The sequence below is a fragment of the Cupressus sempervirens genome, chromosome 5 (assembly GCF_028749045.1).
Source record: "Cupressus sempervirens isolate cs-2001-9-10 chromosome 5, ASM2874904v1, whole genome shotgun sequence".
NCBI lineage: Eukaryota > Viridiplantae > Streptophyta > Pinopsida > Cupressales > Cupressaceae > Cupressus > Cupressus sempervirens.
In genome coordinates this window covers 264780722-264806366 of record NC_143122.1, presented here as the reverse complement: position 1 = coordinate 264806366, position 25645 = coordinate 264780722, and the positions used below count along the sequence as shown (strand labels likewise).

At 35.5% G+C, this 25645-nt stretch overlaps 1 protein-coding gene across 2 annotated transcripts in view; it reads right to left on the bottom strand.

The window, feature by feature from the left end:
* Positions 1-269: 269 nt before the first annotated feature.
* Positions 270-25645, bottom strand: part of LOC149555568 (putative L-ascorbate peroxidase 6, chloroplastic/mitochondrial) — an 80534-nt gene continuing 55158 nt past the window's right edge. Inside the window, exons 11-12 of one of the 2 annotated variants that reach the window (XM_089829686.1) lie at positions 1069-1155; positions 270-896 (exon numbers count right to left, since the gene is read on the bottom strand). In XM_089829686.1, coding sequence (XP_089685812.1) covers positions 891-896; positions 1069-1155 — 93 coding nt within the window. In that variant the 3' untranslated portion in view covers positions 270-890. The remainder of the gene's footprint in view (positions 897-1068; positions 1156-25645) is intronic. The other variant, XM_089829685.1, reaches the window with a different exon arrangement.

Genomic DNA, 25645 nt, shown 5'->3' with positions numbered 1-25645 from the left:
TATTAAAACCAATAAAATAAAATAAAGTGGGTCTCATCAACAAAATTGCATGGTGAACAGACTTTCAAATTCTACCATAGCTAACCACATCTTGTTTGGCCCTTCTCCGTGAACTGTGAACAGAAAAAAGGTCAGAAGACTATTTTTCTACTGTAAATACTCCTCTTTCCATGATGTCATTTAGTGAATTTTTTCTTGCAGTGTCCTTGAAGTAAAAGCTAAGGGAGCGATCCCTTTGTTGATGCACAATAAACATTCAAGACAATGGCTTGAAGGAAAAAATGACTTACAATATGGAAGTATTCTAATTACACAGCTGTAACTTTCATATATTTCCACATTCATGGAAAAGGATTAACAAATTCATTTGGTGGTCAATACATCAAGATTCCATTGATTAAAAATAAAATCACCCATCGCTTCATTCCCTGAAACATGCAATATTGTTTCTAGAAGCCTGATGCAAAGAAAATGACTCTTCCACGTGCAAATGCATTCTAATACCACAAATATCAGTTCCAGGAAACATGCACTTTGTGACATTATTCTTTAGCCTGTAATCATAACATTGCCAACTACCAAAAAGACACTTCCTCACTTTGACTTCAGAGAAATACACTACATTCAATTACCGTACAGGTATGACAAAACTGCTAGAACCCCTATGAAAATTATTATATTGAGAAAATAGTTAGATTGAAGAGGCTTATCTGGGCTCCCTCCAACTGCTAGATATTCAGCGCGCATTTTCGCCTTCATCGAATCAGATATCTCCTTCTGCACTCAAATATGAGGGGTTATTCCCCTATACTTGTATCTCCTTATTAGCTTTACCTATTATTAGTTCCTTGGAAATCTTGTGCAATAAAAAATTCAGATAGGATGATGAGCTAAGCCTGCATACCATGAAACATTTTAATATATGACCACGTATACAAAGGAAAGAATATTGGAACTCATATGAGATTACATACCCAGAAAGGAAGGAACACTCCCTTTGGTCTCTGCCTTTTGTGATAGCAATCACAATGGAAAAATAGAACCAAGCAGTAAAAGAATTGTACTTACATTGCTTTCACTTCCCCCAGTGGAGTATTTGGCAGCTACAAACTTTTCCCCAACTGAAGTTTCACTACCATCTGCAAAAGAAAAGCCCTGCATTGTACATTCCCACAAAGTTAGATGATTCTTAGCAGCAACACAACTTCTAATTGTCATACAAAGCAAGTAATATTTATGTGTTCAATTTTTACATAGAAATTTTAAATCTGCTAAGATTATATTAATTTCTGGACATCACTAGATGGATACATAGAAGTGGTGTCTGTGGCTACCCATGTAGATACATATCTATAAATATAGATTCCTACAGGAAAGCATATTAAACTTAACTCAACCTATCGGTTCATTAGTACCTTAAGTTTTTATTCAAATACAATGTTAAAATATCTATATTGAAAAACTCCCGAGACTTTTTAATCCAAAAACAGAACTTTAAAATATCAAGAAACCTGAGAACTGTTAAAAGGATGTGTTGGAGACCTCGCATAATAAACTTTAGTCATTATTAAACACTGGACCTAGATGGAATGGCACACCATATTAAATAGGAACCTTGAGATTCCCCTCCTAAAATTGATCATGCCGCTTGGAATGTCATAGTGGAGTCACAATGTTAAGAGCATCTATGACATGGAAGTTACAGTGTAATAGCACTTATGTTGAGTGCTATAAAGACACTAGGAAAAGGTGTGATGTCCCCAATTTTTAAATGTAATAATTTAATTTAATTAATTAATTAATAAGTCTGAGGGTTTAAATTATATAATAAAAGGGTCTTTAATTAATTGTTTTAATTAATAAATATGGAGTCAAATTAATAAAATAATTGTTGAAGTTGATGAAAGATCAACCCCACAACTCCCAAGAATCACCTGCATGCAAACACCTGTCATAGAAAGAGAGAAGAAAAAGCTATGGAGGTTGGAATTCCCAGATCCACAGATGAGACATTTTTGATGAGCAAAAACAGAAATTGTTATTATCAAAAAGTGAATCAATAAATTACAAAGATATCAATCCTTATAAAAGGAGATCAAAACCCTAATAGGGAAAACCTAAGTTGCATGATAATAATTAATAAAAGAATTAATTATTTAATTATTATATGCCTAAAGTTTAGCTTAAATAAACAAGAGGGAATAAGTGACTTAATAATTAAATCAATGAGTTAATTAATGACAAAAAAAAATTATTACTCTAACACCCCCCCAAGATAAACTCAGGAAGTAGCTAAAAACCTAGAAACTACTACGGAAAGGAAATTTGAGTCCTCGCAACGAGCCTGATGAAGTACCCAAGCACAACCAAATCTTTGAAAAGTAGAGCAATAGAGAAAACTGTAAAGTTTAATAGATCGTAGTTGGTGGAGACTTACTAATCAATTTTCAGTCTATCTAAATGATATTGCAAACTGGTGTCTTTCTGATATATCCTAGAAATCCTTTTGTATATATATAAATATATGTTCTTATTGTAGAAAAGTCCAATTCTAGTCTGAAATCTTTATGCCATTTAATTGATATGGTCTGCAAAATAGATTGGAATTAATATATGTACATATTGAAGCACAACCAAGTAGGCGCATGACCCTACGTGGTCATTCCTCAATATTTACATACACCGATTCACAATATAACCAAATTATAACAACTTCAATAAATGTTATAGGAATAAGTTAGACCCGATAACAATATTATATTAAACTTAATGCAATTTACAGGATGACACCCGCTATGACCGTCGGTGAATTAGCGAAACAAGGATTATAATGCCTTCAAATTAGAGCCAGTCATTACCATAAGACTATGCTCATCGGCAATGAAGCATATGTCAGATATTTCGAATATTATATGTTAGAGAAAATCCAATGTATCATATCCGAATGTCTAAAGTTATAACGGTAACATATTAAAGCGGAAAACACTGCATATGTTTCAATACATAATTGCTAACTTTCTTAACACTCCCTCTTTAGCAATGAGGGATTGAAACTTAAGTATGAATTTAAGTCTGAAATAATGTAACAATTGATTTTCATGGTATCTGGCAACATCCGGCCTAATAACCATGATGGATATCAATGTGTCCGGCAAAATCCGGCCTAACAACAATGACATCAACCATTTTCATGGTCTCTGGCAAGATCCAGCTTAATAACCATGATGGATATCAATGTGTCCAGCAAAATCCGACCTAATAACAATGACAACAATAATTTTCATGATGTCCGACAAGATCCTACCTAATAATCATGATGGATATCAATGTGTCTAGCAAAATCCGGCCTAATAACAATGACACCAATAATTTTCATGATGTTCAACAAGATCTGGCTTAGTAATCATGATGGATATCAATGTGTATGGTAGAATCCAGCCTAATAAGAATGACACCAATAACCTTCAATACTTTTGGTATTAGGTTGGTCATCTATTGATAAGATCGTCACCTCACAATAGATACCTTTAAAACATATATGAAAGATCGTCACCTTTCATTTAACAAGTTTGCAAACCATATAATTTAATATAATATTCATGAACAATTTTATAAAAATCTAATTACAAAATTGTAATACCAAGTTTAGTTATAAAATACTCTATTTTCACTCTTGCAAAAGGTTTAGTGAAAATATCAACATTTTGATCATTTGTGTTAACATAGATCAACTTGATCACATCCCTGTCAACCATGTCTTTGATATGATGGTAAGGAGTCTCAATGTGCTTTGACCGATTATGGAATACTGGATTTGCAAAAAGTTTGATGCAGCTCTGATTGTCACAATAGATTACAGTGGAATCTAACTTCTTTCCAAATAATCCAAATAATAGCTTCCTTAACCAAACCGTTTCGCATGCTCCCATGGAGGCTTCCATATATTCTGCTTCAATAGAACTCAAAGCAACTGTAGGTTGTTTTCTACTGAACCATGATATCATTGTTGATCCGAGACTGAAACAACATCTGCCGGTACACTTACAATTTATGGAACAACCGGCCCAATCAAAATCAGTATAACCTTCAAGCTTGATTTCAACATTTTTGTACTTTAGTCCAAAACCAATAGTGCCATATAGATATCTCAAAACATGTTTTGCAGCCATTAGGTGTATTTTCTTAGGTTCACACATAAAGTGACTTAGTACATTTGTAGAATAGCAGATATCAAGCCTAGTGTTTACCAAAAACATTAGAGCTCCAATGATTTGTCTGTAAAGGGTAGGAACAATAGATTTTGAATGTGTTGCTTCCTCTTTCAGTTTATGTAAATTGGTTTCCATTGGAATTGCAAGTGGCTTGCCATCCATCATCTCAAATCTATTCAAAATATCCTAAGTATATTTTCCTTGATTTAAGAATATGTGATCTTCCTTTTGACGTACTTCTAGACCCAAGAAATAATGTAGTAAACCTAGATCTTTCATGTCAAATTCAGCAGCAAGATCTTGTTTGCATTTAGTAATAAGATGATATTCACCTGTTATCAAGAGGTCATCAACATAAAGAACCAATATGATCATATCTCCATTAGAAATTTTAAAATAGATGTTAGGATTAGCTTCATTTTTAGAGTATCTTAATTTGGTGAGATAACTATCAATTTTTTCAAACCAAGCTCATGGTGCTTGTTTGAGACCATACAAACCTTTCTTTAGTTTGCATACATATAGGTTTTCATTTTTTGTCACAAAACCTTCAAGCTGTTCAATGTAAACTTCTTCACTTATGATCTCATTAAAACTTCTACACTTATGATCTTATTTAAGAATGTAGTTTTCACATCCATTTGATGTACCTTTCATTCTTTTGCTGCTGCAATTGCAAGAATTGCCCTGACCGAAGTGAAACGAGCAACCGGAGCAAAAGTTTCTTCATAATTAATACTTGCCTTTTGAGAAAAACCTCGAGCAACAAACCTTGCTTTATGTTTCTCAATGCTCCCATCTGCTGCATATTTGATTTTATAGAGCCACTTCGAAGAGACAACAGATTTGAGTTTAGGTCTAGGTATGATGTCGCAAACATCATTTTGTAGTATTGATTGATATTCTTCAACTATACCATCTTTCCATGCTTGACAAGTTAAAGCTTCTTCAGTAGATGTAGGTTCAGATTTAGTAAGCTCAATTACTAGTACAGTATAACATGATTTATTTTTAGTTTTCTTGACTTCCTTAGTGATTTCATCTAGTTCAATGTCATTTTCTTCAAGCAGTTTTCTTGCCCACAAAAGGTCTCTTGACATTAGAGATATTATTTTTTGCATCTTGTATTGGTCTAGTTTCTTCTGATATACTCTTCCTCTGAATTTCAGATAGAGGACTTCCATCTAAATCTGCATAGGGCTCATCATATGTACCTGTAGATAGTTTTAAAGAAGTGTTCTCATCGAATATGACATCTCTACTCACTTCTACTAATTTTTGTCCAAGAACATAAACTCTGTATCCTTTTGAGTTTTCATTATACCCAACAAATTTTCCTTTCATTCCTGATGGTTCTAACTTAGTTCTCCTTTCTTTAGGTATATGTATATACACTAGACAACCAAAAATCCTGAGATGACTTAAGTCAAGTTTATTTCCTGTAAAGACTTCTTCAGGTGTTGTATTTTCTAGAAAGGAATGAGGACATTTGTTTTATATGTATACCGCAGTATTTGTGGCTTCCGCCCAGAATGAGTAATGAAGGTTTTGATCATGGAGCATAGCTTTTGCTACTTCGACAATAGTTCTAATTTTCCTTTCTGCTACCCCATTCTGTTGAAGATTATAAGGTATTGTATACTCCCTCTTAATCCCAACAGATGCACAAAAAGCTTTGAAAATTTCAAAAGTGTATTCTCCCCCATTGTCAGATTTTAGAGTTTTAATTTTCTTGATACTTGATTTTCTACCAATTCTTTGAATTTTGATAACACTTCATTTGATTCTTTTATTTTTAGAAAATATATCTAAGTCTTCCTTGGGTAATCATCAATGAATGTTATATAATATGAGTAACCTCCTAGAGAAATAGTTGGCATGGGCCCACATAGATCAAAGTGAATTAGTTCCAGAATTGATTTAGACTTGTGTCACTTGGAGGGAAAGACTTTTTTATGTTCTTTCCTAGAGCACATCCCTTACATATACTTATGTGTTTAGAGTTTAGATTTCGTATATGAGAAGTGATTTTTTCTATCTTGGGTAGTGAACTAAAACCAATATTTCCAAGCCTACTATGCCAAATTTCATTTGAATTTGTTATTTCATGATTAAGAGCTTGATTTTGAATGTTACATAGTTTGTATAAGATCCCATCTCTAGTTCCTATGGTAATAGCATTTTTTAAATTTGAGTTTTAAGGCCAATACAAAACTTTGTCTTCGTTGAATGTAACTTGAAATCCTTCATCAGTTAATCCGGAGATTGAAATTAGATTCTTTTTTATTCTAGGTACAAATAGCACATCTTTCAGCTTTAATGTAACTCCAGTCCTTAGTTTAATAGAACAAGTCCCAATACCTTTGACTGGATGAGTGGAATTATCTCCAACAGTAACTCCTTTAGATCTATAATTTTCAAGTGTTTCAAATTTTTATTTGAATCCAGTTATATATCGGGAAGCACCACTATCTATAATCCACACACTTTCATTAGAGTTTATCTCACTTGATAAAGCATTGTAGAATAATAGATTTTCATCTTTCTTTTGGCAAATGAGGCTAAGATTCTTTCCCTTTGAGGACATTTACTGAAGATATGTCTGAATTTCTCACACTTATAACATTTAGCTTTGGAGAAATCAGTTTTGTTAAATTTATTATTCTTTTTCTTATAGTCATGTTTCTTTCCTTCAAATTTTCTCTTCTTTCCTTGATGATTAGGAGCTGAGAAAAGAGCTTGATTTTCTCCCTCTTGATTTGATATAATACCTCTAGAAATTAATCTTGATTCTTCTAATGTACAATCAGTCTTTAATTGATCAAATGATGGGATTAAGGGTCTACTTACGACTTGAATGAATGCTTCCCATGATAATGGCAATCCTCAGTGCTAATATAGAGAGTTCTTGATCCTCTACTTTGATCCCAATAGAATTTAAATGATTTTTAATTTCAGAGATCCTTCCAAAATATGAAGAGATTGTTTCTCCTTTATTCATTTTAGTATCCATCAATTGATTCTTCAGAGTAATCAATCTACTTGAGTTGTTGATTTCAAATGCATTTTTGATTGTGGTGAATACTTCAAAAGCTTTCTTCAGATCTGATATAGAAGGGAGAATGTGATCTTTTACAAAGTCTACTATGATTTTCTTGGCTTTATTGTTACGCCTTTTCCAAGTGGCTTTTTATGTTTCATCTTCAAGAATTGGAATATCAGATTCAATAAAAGCTTCTAGGTCTAGTTCTTGAAGAATCGTAGTAATCTGAATTTTCCATGAAAAAATGTTTACAGCACCTTCAAGTCTGTCTTCTACTCTTACGGTGTTTAACATGTTTGATTTAGTAATATCTCTACAAAGTAGGCTATGATACCGTGTAAAGTTTAATAGATTTTAGTTGGTGTAGACTTATTAATCAATTTTCAGTCTTATCTCTATGATATTGCAAACTGGTGTCTTTCTAATATATCCTAGAAATCCTATATATATATATATACGTTCTTATTGTAGAAGAGTCCAATTCTAGTTTGAGATCTTTATGCCATTTAATTGATATGATCTGCAAAAATAGATTGGAATAAATATATGTACATAGTGAAGCACAACCAAGTAGGGGCATGACCCTACGTGGTCATGCCTCAATATTTACATACACTGATTCACAATATAAACAAATTATAACTTCGATAAATGTTACGGGTATAAGTTAGACCCGATAACAATATTAAACTTAATGCAATTTACGGGATGACATCCGCTATGACCGTCAGTGAATTAGCGATCAACAAGGGTTATAATGGCTTTGTATTAGAGCATGTAGTTATCATAAGACTATGCTCATCGGCAGTGAAACATATGTTAGATATTTCGAATGTTATATGTCAGAGAAAATTCGGTTTATTATACCCGAATGTCTAAAGTTATAACGGTAACATATTAAAGCGGAAAACACTGCATGTGTTTCAATACATAATTGCTGATTTTCTTAACAAAAACCACATGGGAAAAACCCTACTCCAAAAAGAAATGGAAAAAAAGCTGAAAAGAACTACTGAAAGACTAAAGAAGCCTCCAAACTAGAGAATAACCCAGAAGATAGGAACAAAAGATGATCATGAAGAACACCTCTGATGCATGAAGCTGCAAACATTGTCAAACTGCTAATCTAAAGAACCTCCATTGCATAGAACATGACCAAGTAGAGAAGACTAAGTCTGAAAACCTGATCAATCGAAGATGGAAGGTATCTCCGTGGCCTTCAAAAATAGGAATGAAAGAATGTCTATATGGCAAATGATCCATCTAACCGAAATGCATAGGAATCCAGCCACTGTAATCACCTAGTATGTGGGATCAAATACTGAATACATAGCTCACTCCATCAAACCAAGAAAGCAATAGAACTAACATAACTCCCCTATAATACTAAGAGGTAAGAAATGAACACTAAAATTGAATGCAATATCTCCTGCAGAAAGAAGAACTAGGAACATCAAGAGTGCAAAAGAAGTACAAACACCTATAATGGCACCTGTCATCGACACATCATGAGGCTAATGTCATAGAAGGAACACTTACTTGACAAACGAAGATGGCAAATATAGCCAACATGAAACCCCCCAAGGAACTTTATAATGTAGTGTGAGTACAACAAAACACAAAAAGGTATAAAATGCAATAGAGTGGCACTTTATCTTAGTGCCACCGGCAGACACAATGACCATACGGCCTCCTCTTGTTGGTTTTATCCTATACAGATGTACACACTGGTAGAAGCAAAGCCGAATGGCATAACTTTGTGCGCAATGCTCCAAACGTTCCCCATGACGAGATCCTACATCATCGTATGGCCTTTCTAATAAATGTGTTGTATGCCTCATTAGCATTGTATCGGCTTGCCTATCTATCCCGTGCGCCCTTTGATCTCACCATACGATCGCCATTCCCTCAAGGTTGTTTGTCGTGTGGTCCACCAGCAAACATGTGTCATGTGCACCATTCTTCTATAGGGTTTCTACACCATCAGCTTGATAGTGACTTAGAGTTACCCATACGGGCTCACAAACTCACCTCCAGTTCAGATTTCAAGCCTTACTAAAAGATGAGACATTACAATGGTATTAGAGCTAGTGATCTTGCCAACCTATTGGGATGATAGAGAGAATATGGGATTTGGATAACACTAATGCGCCCAATAGCGATTGTCAATGGTAGTTGAACGTGCTACAAAAGATGGCAAAGAGCTTAAATGGTATTGACCTTCCTCTTGATATATTGGAAGTTTGTTTGTGTAAGGTGGACCAATTGCCTTTAAGGTTTATAAGAGGATCCTTGCTCCAATCAAGGTCGCCCTAAGTCAACCCATTTTGTTGCGACACTCTAACAAGGAAATGAAGTTGGTAGCTACAACATGTCTTAATGAGATCTTGAGAATCTCAGGTCCTAACACTAAATGATGAAAACACCATGATAGAGATATCGCATTTGATCGTTGATAACTTTCAAAGCCTTGATGACATCAGTGGTGATCCTTTTGGCAGGAGATCTATAATATTGGAGAATTGCTCAAATGTCAAAGTAAGTAACCTCCTCTTACATCTAGAGTTGCAAGACTTGATCCATGATATGTTTCCTTACTTCTTGGTCACAATCAAGGAGTGTCATGATACTGAGGTTTTAGTTGCTATAAAGAGCCTTATAATTTCATGCATTGAAGAGATGGATGATATATCCTAACCTATCATATATGTGTTGTGGGTTGTTCATAATCTAGAATGTGTCCCTTTTGTGGCAGCATGTAGATTGGTCAATAATGCATTCAAGCATTGTGAAGAGAAAACTAATACCTCATTTGCACAAGTGGGAGAAAGTAGATGACTGTGGCAAGGGTGATGCATTACATAGGGAGGTTAAAGGCATGATTACAGAGTTGCTCCAAGAGGATCTATTAAATCTTGTTACTACACCTACATGTGGAGAACGCCTAAAAAATGAAGAGGTTGCTCGCATGGATCTTGCCAAGACAACATGGTTATATCAAGGTGACATAAGCTCAGCCACTACTCTGTTTCATGAGCTAGAACTTCATTGAGTATGGAGCCCTTCTTTATGTGCAGCAAGTTGTGTTTGTCATCGAGGCTTTGTTTGCCACCAAGGCTCTGTTTGCCACTAAGGCTTTCTTTGTCGTCGAGGCTTTGCCCACGTTGTTGCTTTGTCCACCGCTAAGGCTCTCTGCGGTGTCGAAGTGATAATGTTGGAAGATTTCTACAAATATAATGGATCTCTACAGGTGACATTCAATATAGAATGGATATGAATTATTCAATGCTGAAAACTGTTTGCCAGGTCTGAATAGATAATACGATCATTCATAGAAGTCCCAATTTGAAAAAGATAGAACCATTTATGAATTTTGATGATCTATCTCTTGAGGTCGGTCATCTTATATATTGCAATCAAGAGGCATATAAGGGGCGGTTGTGAATGTTCAACTACATGTCTCTTCGAAGAGACGTGAACGCATAAACTTAATTAGCCAACAAACCTAAAGGTTATCGGGCATAATTAGTCATCAAACAAATTATCAAGAGACCCTATGGTTATCAGGCATGATTATTTGCTAACCCAAATTCAACATGAAAGCCTTTGATCTGAATATAAGGGACCACAACTTGATCCCATATGATTGTCACTCAATCGATCTTGATCGGGGATTTACTACTTGATCCAAGAGATAGATATATTCTGATTGGTCAGATTTTCATGCTTAGTTTGATGATGATAATATCAGTTCAATACAAGGATGATCTCGGCAAGATAACTTTAATGTCTATGCATATGTGTGTGTATGCATGTATATCAGTCCACATGGTGAACTGGTATACATACATGCACACACATGTGCATACAGTTGTCATGCTGGTATAGCCTTGAATTCTGACCAACACTATCATATCTTTACACTCCCTCTTAGCTAGGGAAGATAACTAAGTATGAATTAGTTTTAAAATCACCTAACGCGTAATATCAAGGAGTATACAGAACATCAAGTCACATGACATTTGTATATCCTAATAATGATTTGTGCACTGACATCACATCACATTATGTCTACCATGACCTATCATGGCATGTCCACGGATATTACGTTGCATAATATCCACCATGATTAAGCGCAATTGATACATAACCAATATCAATTCAGCATGATATCTATCGATAAGTTCAAGATAATATTAACTATCTAGATATTTCCATGAATATCAAGGCAGCATGATATCCGTCATGATAGTGAACATTGTAAAGTCATCACCTTACAATGTTGAATACAAGTGTACATTATCAAAAAGATCGTCGCCTTTTAATAATGTACACAAGGGGCCCATAAAATCATGGAGTCACACACAAGAAAATAAAGGATTTTACATAGAGTTACCACAAATTCTCTCACATGTTGTCATGTCATCACACACATGACATCCACCATGAACCATATCAGAGGGTGGATCTATCACAACTACTCCCAGAGGGTGGAACAAGGGTTCCACTTTAAGCTTCTCTCTCACAAAGAAGAAAGTACATTTCAAGAAGTCACTGATGCCAAGACTCCCTCTTAGAAAGGGCTTCATTCTTCCAAGCTAGCTTCCAAATGTACAAACTTTACTTTGGTATGAGACTTAGTGATAACATTAGTCATTAATTCTTTAGTGATAGTGTACCTTTTCTAGAAACCATCTCCATGGTCCACTCCCTCTAAATCACTATGATCAAAGATCCACTTGACAAATCTAGCAACAATCTTTGTTCTAATCACAACATTATTCATAGGAGTAATTTCTTGTACACAAATGTACCTGTCTGATTTCATAGTAACATGAGTGAACGTAAAAAACTATGGATTTATCCCCAAGCTTGGTGATACCAACATTTATGATAGTACGGCTCTATTTGGAGCTCCAAGTACATGCATCAAGCTTCTGACCTCCTCATCTAAGGTTTCCTCTGGTAGATTATCAAACTTCCCTCTAAACCAATATAATCCTCAATGTACAATTTATTCAAATCCTCTAGATGCTTCATCTATCAAAAAAGGATACTTCTTGCATGATCCCAATCATAGAAGTTATGTTTCTTTGAAAGACACATTATCTAACATGATCCATGACATGAGATTGTACCCTGCACAATGTTTGGTAGCATGCCTAATGTAACATCTTCCTCCTATTAGAGAGACTTCTCTCCTTTGAATGACCTCCCCTCTAAGGATGGTTCAAATTTGAACTCAGATAGTGTCCCTTCTCTGAAATCTCCCCTCTAAGGATTGTTCAGATGGGAATGAAACATTGATTATTATTCCCCCCAAAATGCAAAATTCCCACTAATTCCAAATATGCTGAATTTGTTTGCAACTCCCATGCTAGAGGTCATACTGGAATTTAGATTGAAATTATCCAAACAGGTATGAAGGTTGACTCAACTCAGTCGGCTCTTGATGTTTCTTCTTCTATCTGATGCTGCTCATAGCATCCCCCTTACATATCCTCCCATTTGATTGCTTCAACATTTTACTAAACCAACAGGTAATGACCATCTCCTATCAAATGGGCAGGATCCAAGATAACCCTACCCCATGAAGGAGTTCCATCTTCATAAGAATTATAAGCGATGCACAGAAGCCCAGAACCATCTATCTAAATCATGAAGTTCTCTCTATAAGGCTAGAGTTGATAAGGCACAAAAATTTGCTCAGCAGACACACTTGCATAATCTGAGGTAAATACCAAACTATTAGAGTTCGGGCTGAACAAGGGTGATTTACCCACTTAATTGTACTTATGTTCAAAACCATATGCAACTCAGTTCCAACGGAATGTACATAATACATGGTGAAGTTGCTACTTCCAAGGTGTCGTTGATCAAGCAAAAGCAATCAAATCTCCATCAAGGAGCCAATTACACGTAGTGTGAGTCCATGGACCCTTTGTCAATCGGCACAAAACTCCTTTGCACCAATCTTGTAGTATCCATGATTTTGAGTAAGAGTTGACTTAGACAAATGTTAACAGTGATAACTCTCATCAAGTTTGTTATGCCACAATCAAGGCCCCTTTCACAAATCTTTCCACCCAAAAAGGAATCATGCCAAATGAATAATTTTTGAATGCATGAATGGTCAATCTAAACCTATTCTCGTCCAGTCTTACCTAATAGTAATGTTTCCATGAGATATTTAGAAGTTTCTTATAGAGTGCCTTGCCCAATGAACAACAGTGTATTTCCGCACAATACTATTCAACTAGTCTAATAATATTCAACATAACAAAGGTTGGAGCCGAAAATGAGTTCAACCACTCCGTAATAGAATATGTTTTCCAATATTAAATGTACGCTTGGTTCAAATTTTGTGAATATAATATTTCATTGCAGTTGCTTTTCAACAAACACCCAAGATAAAGATAGTACACACAAATAAATCTTCCTTCCAATTATTAACTCGGCAAGTCATTGCTGCATGATAAAGTTTGAACTTTTAACCTTGATTCTTTGCTCATGTTGAACTTAGGAAAGACCAGTTCTCAGTCAAATTACCAGTAACTTGTCTTTTCAAGACACAACACCCTTGTTTTACTTCTAAACCAATACCACGAAGGCAAGTCTTTAATGTGTCTTCTGGTTTTTCAATGTTACTCATTCAAGACTCCCATCAACCTTTTAAGGTAAAGACCAATCTCAAGAATAAATACTTTGGTTCTGGTGAATGCTCAAAATATCATCCACTAAGTTCTAAAAGGGCTATGCTAATTGCTAGCTTCTAAGATGACATGGGCAAACTTTTTTTGAAGTCCACAATACCAAAAAAAAAATGTGAAGTCGGTTCAAACACAACAATCTTTTAGGTAAATGAACACTGCCAAGAACGATTGCATGCACACCCATTAATTTCATTTGGTGTGGCATCGTAGAATCATATCATGATAGTGTGCTTTCATTTTGAACTTCACCAATAAATATTATTTTCGACAATCAATTTAATGATCTCTTTGTTTTTTACTTTTAAATTGTCCTTCCTTCAAGCCACCAGCATGACAACTTATTTTCCTACAAAAGTGAATTGAAATGAAGAAATCAAACATTCTTCGGCTTTCCCTAAGCAAAAACATTGCCCATTTCTGCAAGGTGCCTCAAGGAAGTCACAAAGATGTCGAAATCCATGAGATTTATTATCCCCTTGTTTTAAGATGTTGAGCTAGCAAATGTTTGACATCCAAACAAACGCAAGTAAAGCATGGGTTTGAGACTCACTCCCGCAACAAGATACATAGACTAGAGACAATTATTGAGTGGAAAGATGCCTTGCGAAATGTCGTGTCTCACTCAAGATGGTCTATGCAGACAACATCAAGAGCATCTAATACAGTTGAGATTTGGGGCATCAAAGTTGTGAGAAAAACTACACTTGCCAAAGCAGTTTCTAACGAAATTTTTAGGAAGTTCGAAGCATTTTTCTTTGTTTTTGATGTTCACGCCAATGCCCATCACATCAACGGACTCTACGGATTGTAGAAACGGATCTTAAGAGATCTCTTGAAAACCAAAACCAAGGTCCACAATGTTGATCATGACAAAGGTTTAATGCGAGAACGTGTACACTCCCTTGAATATTTCGTAAATTCTTCCTTCCCAAATATTACTTGACTTGGTCGAATATGCGCTTGAGCACGTTTTGGGGGTCTTCATGGAAATTCCCTTCCTCAAAATTCCTTGACTAAGCCCACATTGTGTTGTAGCACATTTTGTGTTCCTTGATAGACTGGTGCATTCTTTCATTCACGATTCCTTTACCATTGTTGAATTGTCTAACGTTGCATAGTCTAGACATATCTTATGAGTTTGGTAATTGTTCTCTTACATTTGCAGCCTTGCTTTGATACCATGATAATGTTAATTATCTCTGCAAATGTAATGGATCTCTATAGGTGACAATCAATATAGAATGGATATGAATTACTTCAATACTAAAAATTGTTTCCCTGGTCCGAATAAATAATTTGATCATTGATTAGGTGTCCCAATATGAAGAGATAGAATCATTTATGAATTTTGGTGATCTATCGCTGGTGATCGGTCATCTTATATATTGCAATCAAGAGGCATATAAGGGGCAATTGTGACTGTTCAACTACATGTAACTTTGAAGAGACACAAAGGCATAAACTTAATTAGCCAACAAACCTAAAGGTTATCGGGTATGATTAGTCACCAAACAAATTATCAAGAGGCCCTACGGTTATCAAGCATGATTATTTGCTAGGCCAAATTCAACATTGAAGTCTCTGATCTGAATATAGGGGATCATAACTCAATCCCATATGATTGTCCTCCAATCAATCTTGATCAGAGATTTACTGCTTAATCGAAGAGATAGATGTAATCTGATTGCTCAAATTTTTATGCTTAGTTTGATAATGATAATATCAGTTCAATACAAGAATGATCTTGGCAAGATAATTTTAATGTCTATGCATATGTGTGTGTATGCATGTATATCAGTTCACATGGTGAACTAGTATACATAATGCATACACATGTGCATACAGTTGCAATGCTAGTATATCCTTGAATTTTGACCGATGCTTTCATATCTTAACACGAGGCTCTACCTGCAATCAAGGTTTGTTCGTTGTCTACTGCAGAGGCTCTATCTATTGTCAAGGCTCTATCAGTTGTCATGTTTGTGGTTGTGATCATGTTCATGGCTAAAATTGTGTCAGTATTAGCATTTGTGTTTGTGGTTGTACCCGAAGAGATTCTTGAACATGATGAGTGAAGGATTGCATTAATTGTCATCGTTGGGATTCTGGTGAAGAGTACGACAATGTGACGCAGCAAAAGTTTGACGGCAGTGTGGTTCAAGGGAGGTTTGATGCCAATTCACTCATTTCGCCTATGTGCTTGGTTTGGGATTCTAGAGTTGATAGTGTTGTTAGGATGACAAATTGCTTAAGGACAAGCAACCTTTGGGCAGTAAGGATTTGTGATGTCCTAATTTTTAAATGTAATCATTTAATTTTATTTAATTATTTAATTAATTGGTCACAGAATTTAAATTATATAATAAAATGGGCCTTTTAATTATTTTAATTAATAGATATGGGGCCAAATTAATAAAATAATATGGGTTGGGACCTATTGTAATCCCCTAGGCTTTTGATTGCCTATGTATGAAGTGATTGGGCATTGCAAATCACCACATATAGGATTTGGCTCTTCTTTGTATATCTAGAGGTTTAAAGCTGAGGAAGTTGTGCATAGTTTCGAAGGTGGAAGACCCTCCCAATTCTACTTGTAGTTTTGGTGGTTCAACACCACCCTATTCTATCGTTGGAAGTATCGTTTGGATCTCACTATGGGCACCAGATCTGCTAATCTTTGTCATTTGGCAATAGATTTGTATCTACTCGAATCTTGTCAAATGCATATGTAATATGTAATCAAAGGACTTTCATTATTTGAAGATTAAAGCATTTGTGTACTATTTTTAGCGCTAACCACTTTGGCATCATATTATTACTATCATCTTCTCATGTTATAATCTTGGCATTCCGAATAAACAATATCATAGATTTGGCATTTTCAGAGCGACGACATCGATCTCTTGCAATACTTGAATTGGCATGTTTAGAAATATTGGTTCTTCTACAAGTACACTTCATCCAAAGGAGAAGTTGTGGCTCGAGGGACCCCAAAGTCATTCTTGTAACCTTGAATTATTATTAGATCTCAGATTATTATTTGTGTTGGGTGTTGCATTTTAGCACTCATTGCACATCTTTATGTTTCATGCACTTGTTTGGCTTACATTAATTATCTACAATTGGTCAAACGGCAAGAATCTAATCCTCTGTTGGAGTAGTGCCATTCATAGCCATAGGCAGACACAAAGACCGTATGGCCTATTGGTTCCCAAAACCGCAGATCGGAAATCCAAGAGCCTGCCACTTCTCCGATAGGACTTCTCAATCAGTTCTGGCCAACGAACGAAAATCGCTTAGATTCCCTTGCACTTCGGGCTCCGCTACACCCAGGCGGGTAAACCTTCACCTTGAACACTAACTACACAATTCAAGGGTTTTCTATAGCGAATTTAAACTTTGCGAGTTCCTCGGTTGGCAAGGTCCTTGAACTCGATCCGAATGAAACTGAAACTGGATGCTGAATATTTGATGATTGGATGTTTTGTATAAATTTTGTAAATATTGAATTTGATGCTTGGAGGAGGAATATTATAGATTTTCTGACTTCAATAAAAAGACCAGTGCCTTTGCTTATCCGGGCGATAGAGTCAACTTCAGAGAATTTTTACATACAACTTCATAATGTTCAATGCATTTGTACTGCCAATAATTTTGATAATCTAGATGCGACAGACCGATTATGATGCAATCTTAAATTAGTCCAGATTGAATTTTAACTCCATTGAGACAAACTGGACACAGCTGCGGAAACAATTAAATATTTCACAACACCTGCGATGATCAAATTTAAAATGCTAATTGACCATGTCCACTTATCTGATAACAAAATCATATACAGAATTTTAAAATATAATTATGAAGGATGATTCTCTTGTGGTTTAAATCTCTACGCCATTAAAGGTAAACAAAGAACATTTTTATTTTATTATTAAAATAAAATAATTTTATAATAATAAAATAATGAAATTTTATTATAAAATCATATTATTGCCCTTATCTCTCCATACAATAAATATAAAATACTTCTCTTCTACTGAATGTCTAAATGTTCGGATATATCTCTTTTTACAAATAGCTTGTCCCTTATTTATATTTTGAATACAAGAGAGATGTGACTTTTCAAATGGAAAGTCATTACATTTTCTTATTAATCGCACCCCTTCAGTAAATAACTTTCAATTGCAAATTAATTGTTTTCTTAATAACTTCATTTAACTTCTTTTCTAAGGTTTTTGTCATCAACCTATAATTTTCTCTTTTCATGAATTTATGAAAGCCCTCGACGGCATGAATGGAGTCTTCAAATGCAATAGCGTTTGATGCCTGAAACTATATGACAACTTTCCACAGCTGTCCATTCTATCATTGCGTCCTTGTGTTTCCATCGTCCTTTTGCTTGTGCGGGATGTTGGGTGAGAGCTGCGAATAAAACCATTGTATGAGGCATGCAATTTCTCCTTTGATATGTCGGCCCTCAGTTCTTCATCCGGAATGGACCTGCGCATGGTAGTTACAATGCATGCTAATGCCCTTATCCGTCTAAAACATTCACGTCTCAACATTCTGGCAACGTTCCTCCTAGCACCGTGTCTAGTTATTGCGAAACCTTTTCCTTCGCCCTCCACAAATATTGTGTTGCACAGGATATGTTTCTCCCACTTCGAGTCTCACAGCTGTCATCATTTTATACCGTGAATGATTCAGAAGTTTTCAAATGGCCCGATGATTGTCAAGAATAGCATCCATGTTATGAATTATCCACCATGCTCATAATGTAATGTCGTTGTGAGGTCTCTTTCACGCAGCCAACTTGCTTAAGCTGAATGATTTGGTCAATATCTCAATTTATTTCCTAGTAACCATGATATAACGGATGAATGGTTTTTATCTCCTTCCATCATGCTTATTACATGGTCCAACACCGAACATGCCCAAACTGGCTGTGAAGTAGGACGTGTATTAGAATGGTAATCTGATATAAAAAACTGTGGCTTCGGCAGGAGGAGAACATCATGGTGAATACAAAATAACCACCAATGATCCTGGTTTTCCAAATAAAATTCAGCACTCCACCTTATCACTTGAACTACTAATATATCTTCTTTGGAGGAATCGGCATCATAGTAAATTCCAGTGATCTTAAATTCTGCAGGAAACCGGCTATCCTGACTGTACCCCATAAGCACACCTTTTATCCAAGCATAGAATGCTGAATCAACTGCCTCAAAGTGTAGAAACACAAAACAATTTCTCCAAAATGAAAGATCTTCAATAGCAACCAGTGGGCTTCTTCCAAAAATTAATCTCCTGACTGTAGTGAATCAGAAGTTTAACATTTTTAAGAAGCTGGAAACACAGAAGGCTTGACTGAGAGTAATCATGGTGTGAATAGTAGAACATATTGTATGTGTGTTGTGCTTCATGGACTGTCGCTGGGTGTCTACATGCTGTCTGAACAAATAGAGGACACTTTCATGTATTAATTAGAATCTGTGCTTGAAATTATCACCACATGCTTCTGACATTGAATACACTTCTCTAATGGTTTTTGCATATATAAATGCTGAAACTTATCCATTTTTCCTGAATAATATGATGCTGTCTATATTCTCCTGATCATGACCTTTAGTTGTTTTGAAGCATATTGGAAGTGGGTAAGATCACAAAGATTTTTCCTTTGTGATGATGCTTGGAGCTCTAGAATTTGCCAAAATTTAGAGTCCCATCATGGCCTCCCCGTTGACTTTACCCCATACAAACTTAAAAGCTGGTAGCAACGAAGTCCAAAGGCATAATTCTGTGTGCACTACTCCAAACATTCCTTGCGGCAACATCCTACATCACAATACACCCCTGCTAATACATGTGTCGTACACCCTATTAGCACAGTATGTGCTTACCTATCTATCCCCTACGCCCTTTGATCTCACCGTATGGTCACCATTCCCTTAGGGTTGTCTGACATGTAGTCCACCAGCAACCGTACGTCCTGTGCACCATTCCTCTATAGGACTTCTACACCGCTGGCTTCATAGTGACTCAAAGGTAGCCATACAGGCTCACCAAACTCACCTCCAGTTCAGATTTTGGGCCTCAATAAAAGACATGACATTATAAAAGGCAGCTATAACTAGCTAAAATGAGTTGCCTTAAAGAGCAATCAAATGGCCCAAACAGAGAACTTCATTTAGCAAGCTCAATACACAATTGTAGGGATCAAAGGAAACTCATGGAGCATTGGGATTCAATCACAAATCACAAGATGAGTATGTGTACGGTTTGATTGGAGGACTTTAACCAAGGTTTGAGCTCTTGATTTTCAGCCCATAGTTTACAAAAGAAATTATATTTCTTAGTTCACTGTTTACTTATAATCAGGTGCTTGGTGATTCAGTAGTGTGTTAGGAAATGGTTTTGCAACAGGTTATTGAAGTAGGTACAAGCTGTTCGAGTGATTATAGGATTGAGGACACAAGACATCAAATCAGCTCAAGGAAATTCATTCACATTATAATCATTCTAGCATATTAAGTGATGTTGTCTTGCTGATAAGTTTTTCCCAAAAACAAATCCCAAGTTATATCCTATGTTCAGAATGCATCTCATTGATTTGATAACACTGCAATGATTTGTTGCCCAAGATATGCATCAGCAAGCATGTGACGAGATTGAGCAAGATATTGCCACACTTGGAAACATATGCACATTCCCCATAAGGAATTAATTATGATGGAGAGCAATTATTATAAAATGGTTATGAGAATTTTTGAGATTATTCTTCTAGGTTTCATCATAATCTCTAGAAGTGTTCCGTTACCACTATTGTCTATTTTGTGAAGAAAATCAACAAAACCATGGGACAAGACCTTATTCAGACAGAATCAAATAATTGTCATGAGTACAAGCAAAAAAAAATCTTTGGCCTATTCTATAGACAGGTCATGTGGATGAGCATATTGAGGCTATGATGAGTTTTGAGTCAGAGCTTTTTAAGAAATTTGTCAAGTCTTGGTAATAAGAGAAGGTAAATATTGGAAGAGTTTCTTTTGTGGTCTCGATGGAATCAATTGCAGCTGCTACTGGCTTGATTGTAGAAGGAAAGGCCATTCCCAAAAAAATTAATGATCATCGACCTCAAGAAGTTCCGCGGCCTAGATAAAAATATTTCTCATCTGCGAAATGGTTTCAATTCTGAAGAACTTTGTGGCAAATGGAAAGATGTGGCTCTCGTGTTGATCAAGTTTATCACCCTCGAGCGCAGGTTCAGACACTTCCACTCTCACTTTTTCCTTGTGTTAAATCATTTTCATCATAATATTAAACTCAATTTATCTTTCTAGATTCTCTCATTCATATCTCAGTTTGTCATAATATCCTAAAATAATGGGGCAGGGGGGCGGGGGGTGGGGGACTCCTCTTCATCAAGGTCTAATCCTCTGCTTATATAATTTTCATCTAGCTTTGACCAAGGAGGTTGACCCCAAAAACCCTAGTTTGATAGTGGAGTTAAATAACCTTGTGGATAGTAATATGACTTCCCCGTCTATTATAATTTTTCCACTAGGATTAATCCCTTGAGGAAAGACAAGCTTAAAGCCTTTAGCATAGATAGAAAATTAGAAAAAACGATTGTTGTTTGTGAGGATTTTTCTTCCTTCTGTTCCACTGAGTTAGAGTGGACCCAGATAATACCCTTGTTAAACCTCCTAGCCAAGCCCACAATTCCCCATCCCCTATTTCTATTCCAGAAATGTACTCAGATGACCCTAAGATCCCTCAAAATGTTTACCCTCCCTACTCTCATAATCACACCCTTGGTGATGAACTGTCAAGTTATGGTCAGATTGTGAATAAGGTGGACACGTTATGCATCCTTTACAATTGCCAGAATGCCATTATCAAGTGCCTTATTGTGCAACTTCACACTGCTGGGAAAAAGATTAACAGGCTGGAAGCTACTGTGGGGGCTAAGGCCAATGCGGGGGATTGGTCTCACACTGAGGCAGATGACAGCATTTGGGAAGTGGTTGATGAACCGGCACAAAAATTGGATAATTGGGAAATTATGGAAGATCAAGTTTGTTAGTTGAAGACTCTCATTCCCTCATATGAAGAGAAGCAGGAGATGCTTCGGGCCCTAGCTAATGTCAAAGCAAACCAAACCCAGGTCAACAAAAATTTGGCAGATGTGTAAAGTTTCAATAAGCAGATGATGGAGAAAACAATCTATTCCTTCAACACTATAGGACGGATTGGAATTCAATAAAGCTAAATGAAGGAAGCATGAGGAAAGTCTGCAGGTTGCTTCTTACCCAGGTAAAGAGGGGACTTCTTCTAATGCAGTTATGGATCCTCCAAGAAAGAGCTCCGTTCTGGATATTCTCAAGGATCTCAATGAAAATTGGAAGGAGATAAATCTCCCATCTGTTAATTTCCTGTGTTGGTTCTAAACTCTAGTTGTTTAGTTTCTGGTTCTTTTGTTGCAATGTTTTGTAGTTTTGCTAGTTGAAATCACTTCTCATGAATTCCTATCATTCTCCCTTAAGACTTGTTGTTATTTTTCTATGTTGGTTTAGTGCCCTTTCTCGCTTGATCTAATCAGAACATCACTTCTCTAATGGTTATATTCATTTCCTTTCAAGAACTATGTTTTTCTGATTGTTTTACAGGTTCAAGTTACTCTGTGCATAGAAAGTTGTTGAAGATGACTTCTAAAATAGTACTTCCAACCATGTTCTATATACACACAAAAATATGCTTTCCATCAATATGGATATATGAAGTTAAAGATAAAAATTAAAAAAATTAACATACGCACAAAATTCTTAAAGAATTTAGAAATGTAACATCAAAATGATCAAAACTGGGAAATCCTTAAAACCGCATCTTAATCGACTCCATATTTCTTAAAAAATATAAATAAATTTAAAAGCCAACACACGATGGAGCATTTACGTATTTGACATTTTTAGCCACTACATATGTCCCATTATTTTATCCGACAAGCATTGTCCTAAATTCACAAGTCAATTTATTTTTACTATCAAATACAAAAGAAACAAGCACTTGTCAAACTTCTTTCAAAATATCAAGAAACTACCCTTGCTACTGAAAGTCAAATCTTTCTTTGAGTCTCCAAGAATTGTGATAAATAAATAAAAATTATCTATTTAAAATGTATAACATAAAATGTCTCTTGTCTATGAACAGAAAATGCCCAGCACGGATGCCAAAATGGATGACTATTTTGAATGACAAGAGGACCGTAAAAGTCAAATTTATTGAAGATAAGGTCAAAATTTACAAGATCGTGAAGTCACAATACCATAGCAGAGACAAAAAATGAAAACTTCTCCACCTCGCTCTGGTTAGTCATTCCCAAGAACCTCTTGAGTCTAGCATCATCTTTCCACCACCTCCCCGTCCGCTTCCACCTTTATCACAGTCTTTAATATTGTTTATGCCTCATCTATTCTAGGAATCCCCATAGTAAGAACCAAGCCATTGAGCTATTCCGTAACATTGAAAAACTTATTGCCGCTCTTGGTCATGTCCCCTGATGTTACAACTCAGATATGAAACCATACCCCAAAAGACAGATGTTCAAGGATGAGGCGAGACATGCTATAGAATGGGTTACACTCATTATCATTATGCTTTTTGTAAGGTGCACTAATCATGAACTTGGGAGAGACTGCAGCACACTGGATAAGATGATAATGCAGAAAATAATGGAAAAAGTCTGGTTTCCATATTGCATTGACATTATGAATTTTGTGGCATAAAGTTGGTGTCGTAATCTTGTGTGCCATTTTCCTTGATGTTTTTTTGTTAGTAACATGATTCAGTTAATTGTTGCTTGTGTTGATGGATAGTGACCTAATGACTTGGTTAGTTAACACTGGCTGATGTCAGTTAATGTTTTGTCTTCGCAAACACAACTATTGTTACATCCCAATTTTTGACCTAATCTGAAATATAGCCGTTGAGATTCACATGAAGTCAGTTGGCAGTTTAATTTGTTATAATCTGGCGAAATGGTAAGATAGTTAGTAGTTATGATTTCAAGTGAAGATAACATGTTAGTTGATCGTTAATCACAAATTCATGGAATTGAGAAGATGGTTAACCATTATGATTAATTATGATTAAATAATTTATTATGATAATATAAATTAACTACGGGAAAATTCCTTGCAGGAGACATGTCGAAGGGGTGAAAGCATTGTCAGAAAAGAATTAGGCAAGAGCATCACCATCACTGGGTCGATGGGTAGAGGACCTAGCGACTTGAAACAGGATACATTTGTGGGACCCGCATGAGTTATTTAAATAAATAATTTAATTAAAATAATTGGGTTAAAATATATAAAGTAACTCAAAGGATTTTAATTTATCTTTCATCATATTATTTTAATAAATATTTAATTACGTGCATTTAAATATAAAAGTGATTTGGCACATTATCATTTAATAATTTAATAGAGTGATGTTTAGTTGTACATTATAATAATGTTCGAATTATAATAATTGAATTATTATAATTTTCAAATTATAATCTTCCAATTCTTCTTTCCAACTTATTTGCTTTTATTCTTTTCTCTCTTCATAGTCGATTTATTAATTGGGAATTCGAATGGTTTTACATCTTTTATGTTTTGGAAGCCAAGAAGTCACGAGTAGTTCCTTATATTGGAAGCCATGAGTAGGGCCAGGGGATATAGAACGTCAACATAAATGTTTAGCCTTTTCAGCGGTAAAAACAAAAATTACCTTCACTAATGGTTCGGCTTTTCTTTCATCAATATAACATCCATGGTTTCTACTACTGAGGGAATGCTAGACTATGTACCTAGTGCATGGTAAATCTATAGAAAAGGTATAATTATCAGGTTTTACATTAATTCGTGCTCAGTATATTTGGAAGCACAGGGAGACTAAATTATAGTGTGTGGAAACCATTTTCAGTCAGCGTAGCATCCCATATTAATGGCTTCGGTGTCGTGCATGCTTTCTATTTGTCGAGGAAGCAAAAGCAAATTGTTGCTACTAGATATCAATGGAAATGACTATCGGGTTTGTTCTCACTTGAGTTTTCTGCATCTTTGTGAACTAGGCTACGGGTATGGTGAGTGCTATGCGTTCATACCACAAGGATTTATCTGTTAACAAATTTATTCAGTTTTGATGCTAGATTGTTTGTAGTTGGAGATTAGGAAAGGTCTCCATATTGCACTAATACTAATGTTCAATAATTTTCAATACTATCTCTGATGGCTATCATATTTAATGATTTGGTTCCACAATGGAGATCTAAGTCAAAGCAGTACCAGTTTTTCCTTTCCATGATTTGGTGTGTTCATTCTATGCTCTCTTTTGTACATCTTCCCTTACTAATGATAATATTGCTGTTGGAATTAATTACTGGTCTGAATGGATTATGCATTATTTAAAAACATAGCTTCCTTAGTCGGAACTTCATAGGGTTCTGATATCATGTCACCTGCTGTACTAATAAACCTGAGATTGTCTCAGTTATGAATTTGGAAGATGGAAACTATAAGTAACATATCCGATGCATTTATGATTCATAGTTCATCCTTCTTGATTGCTGTCGAATACTATTGATAGAGCTGATAATCATGCAAATCCGTTTTCATATTCATAACTTCTTT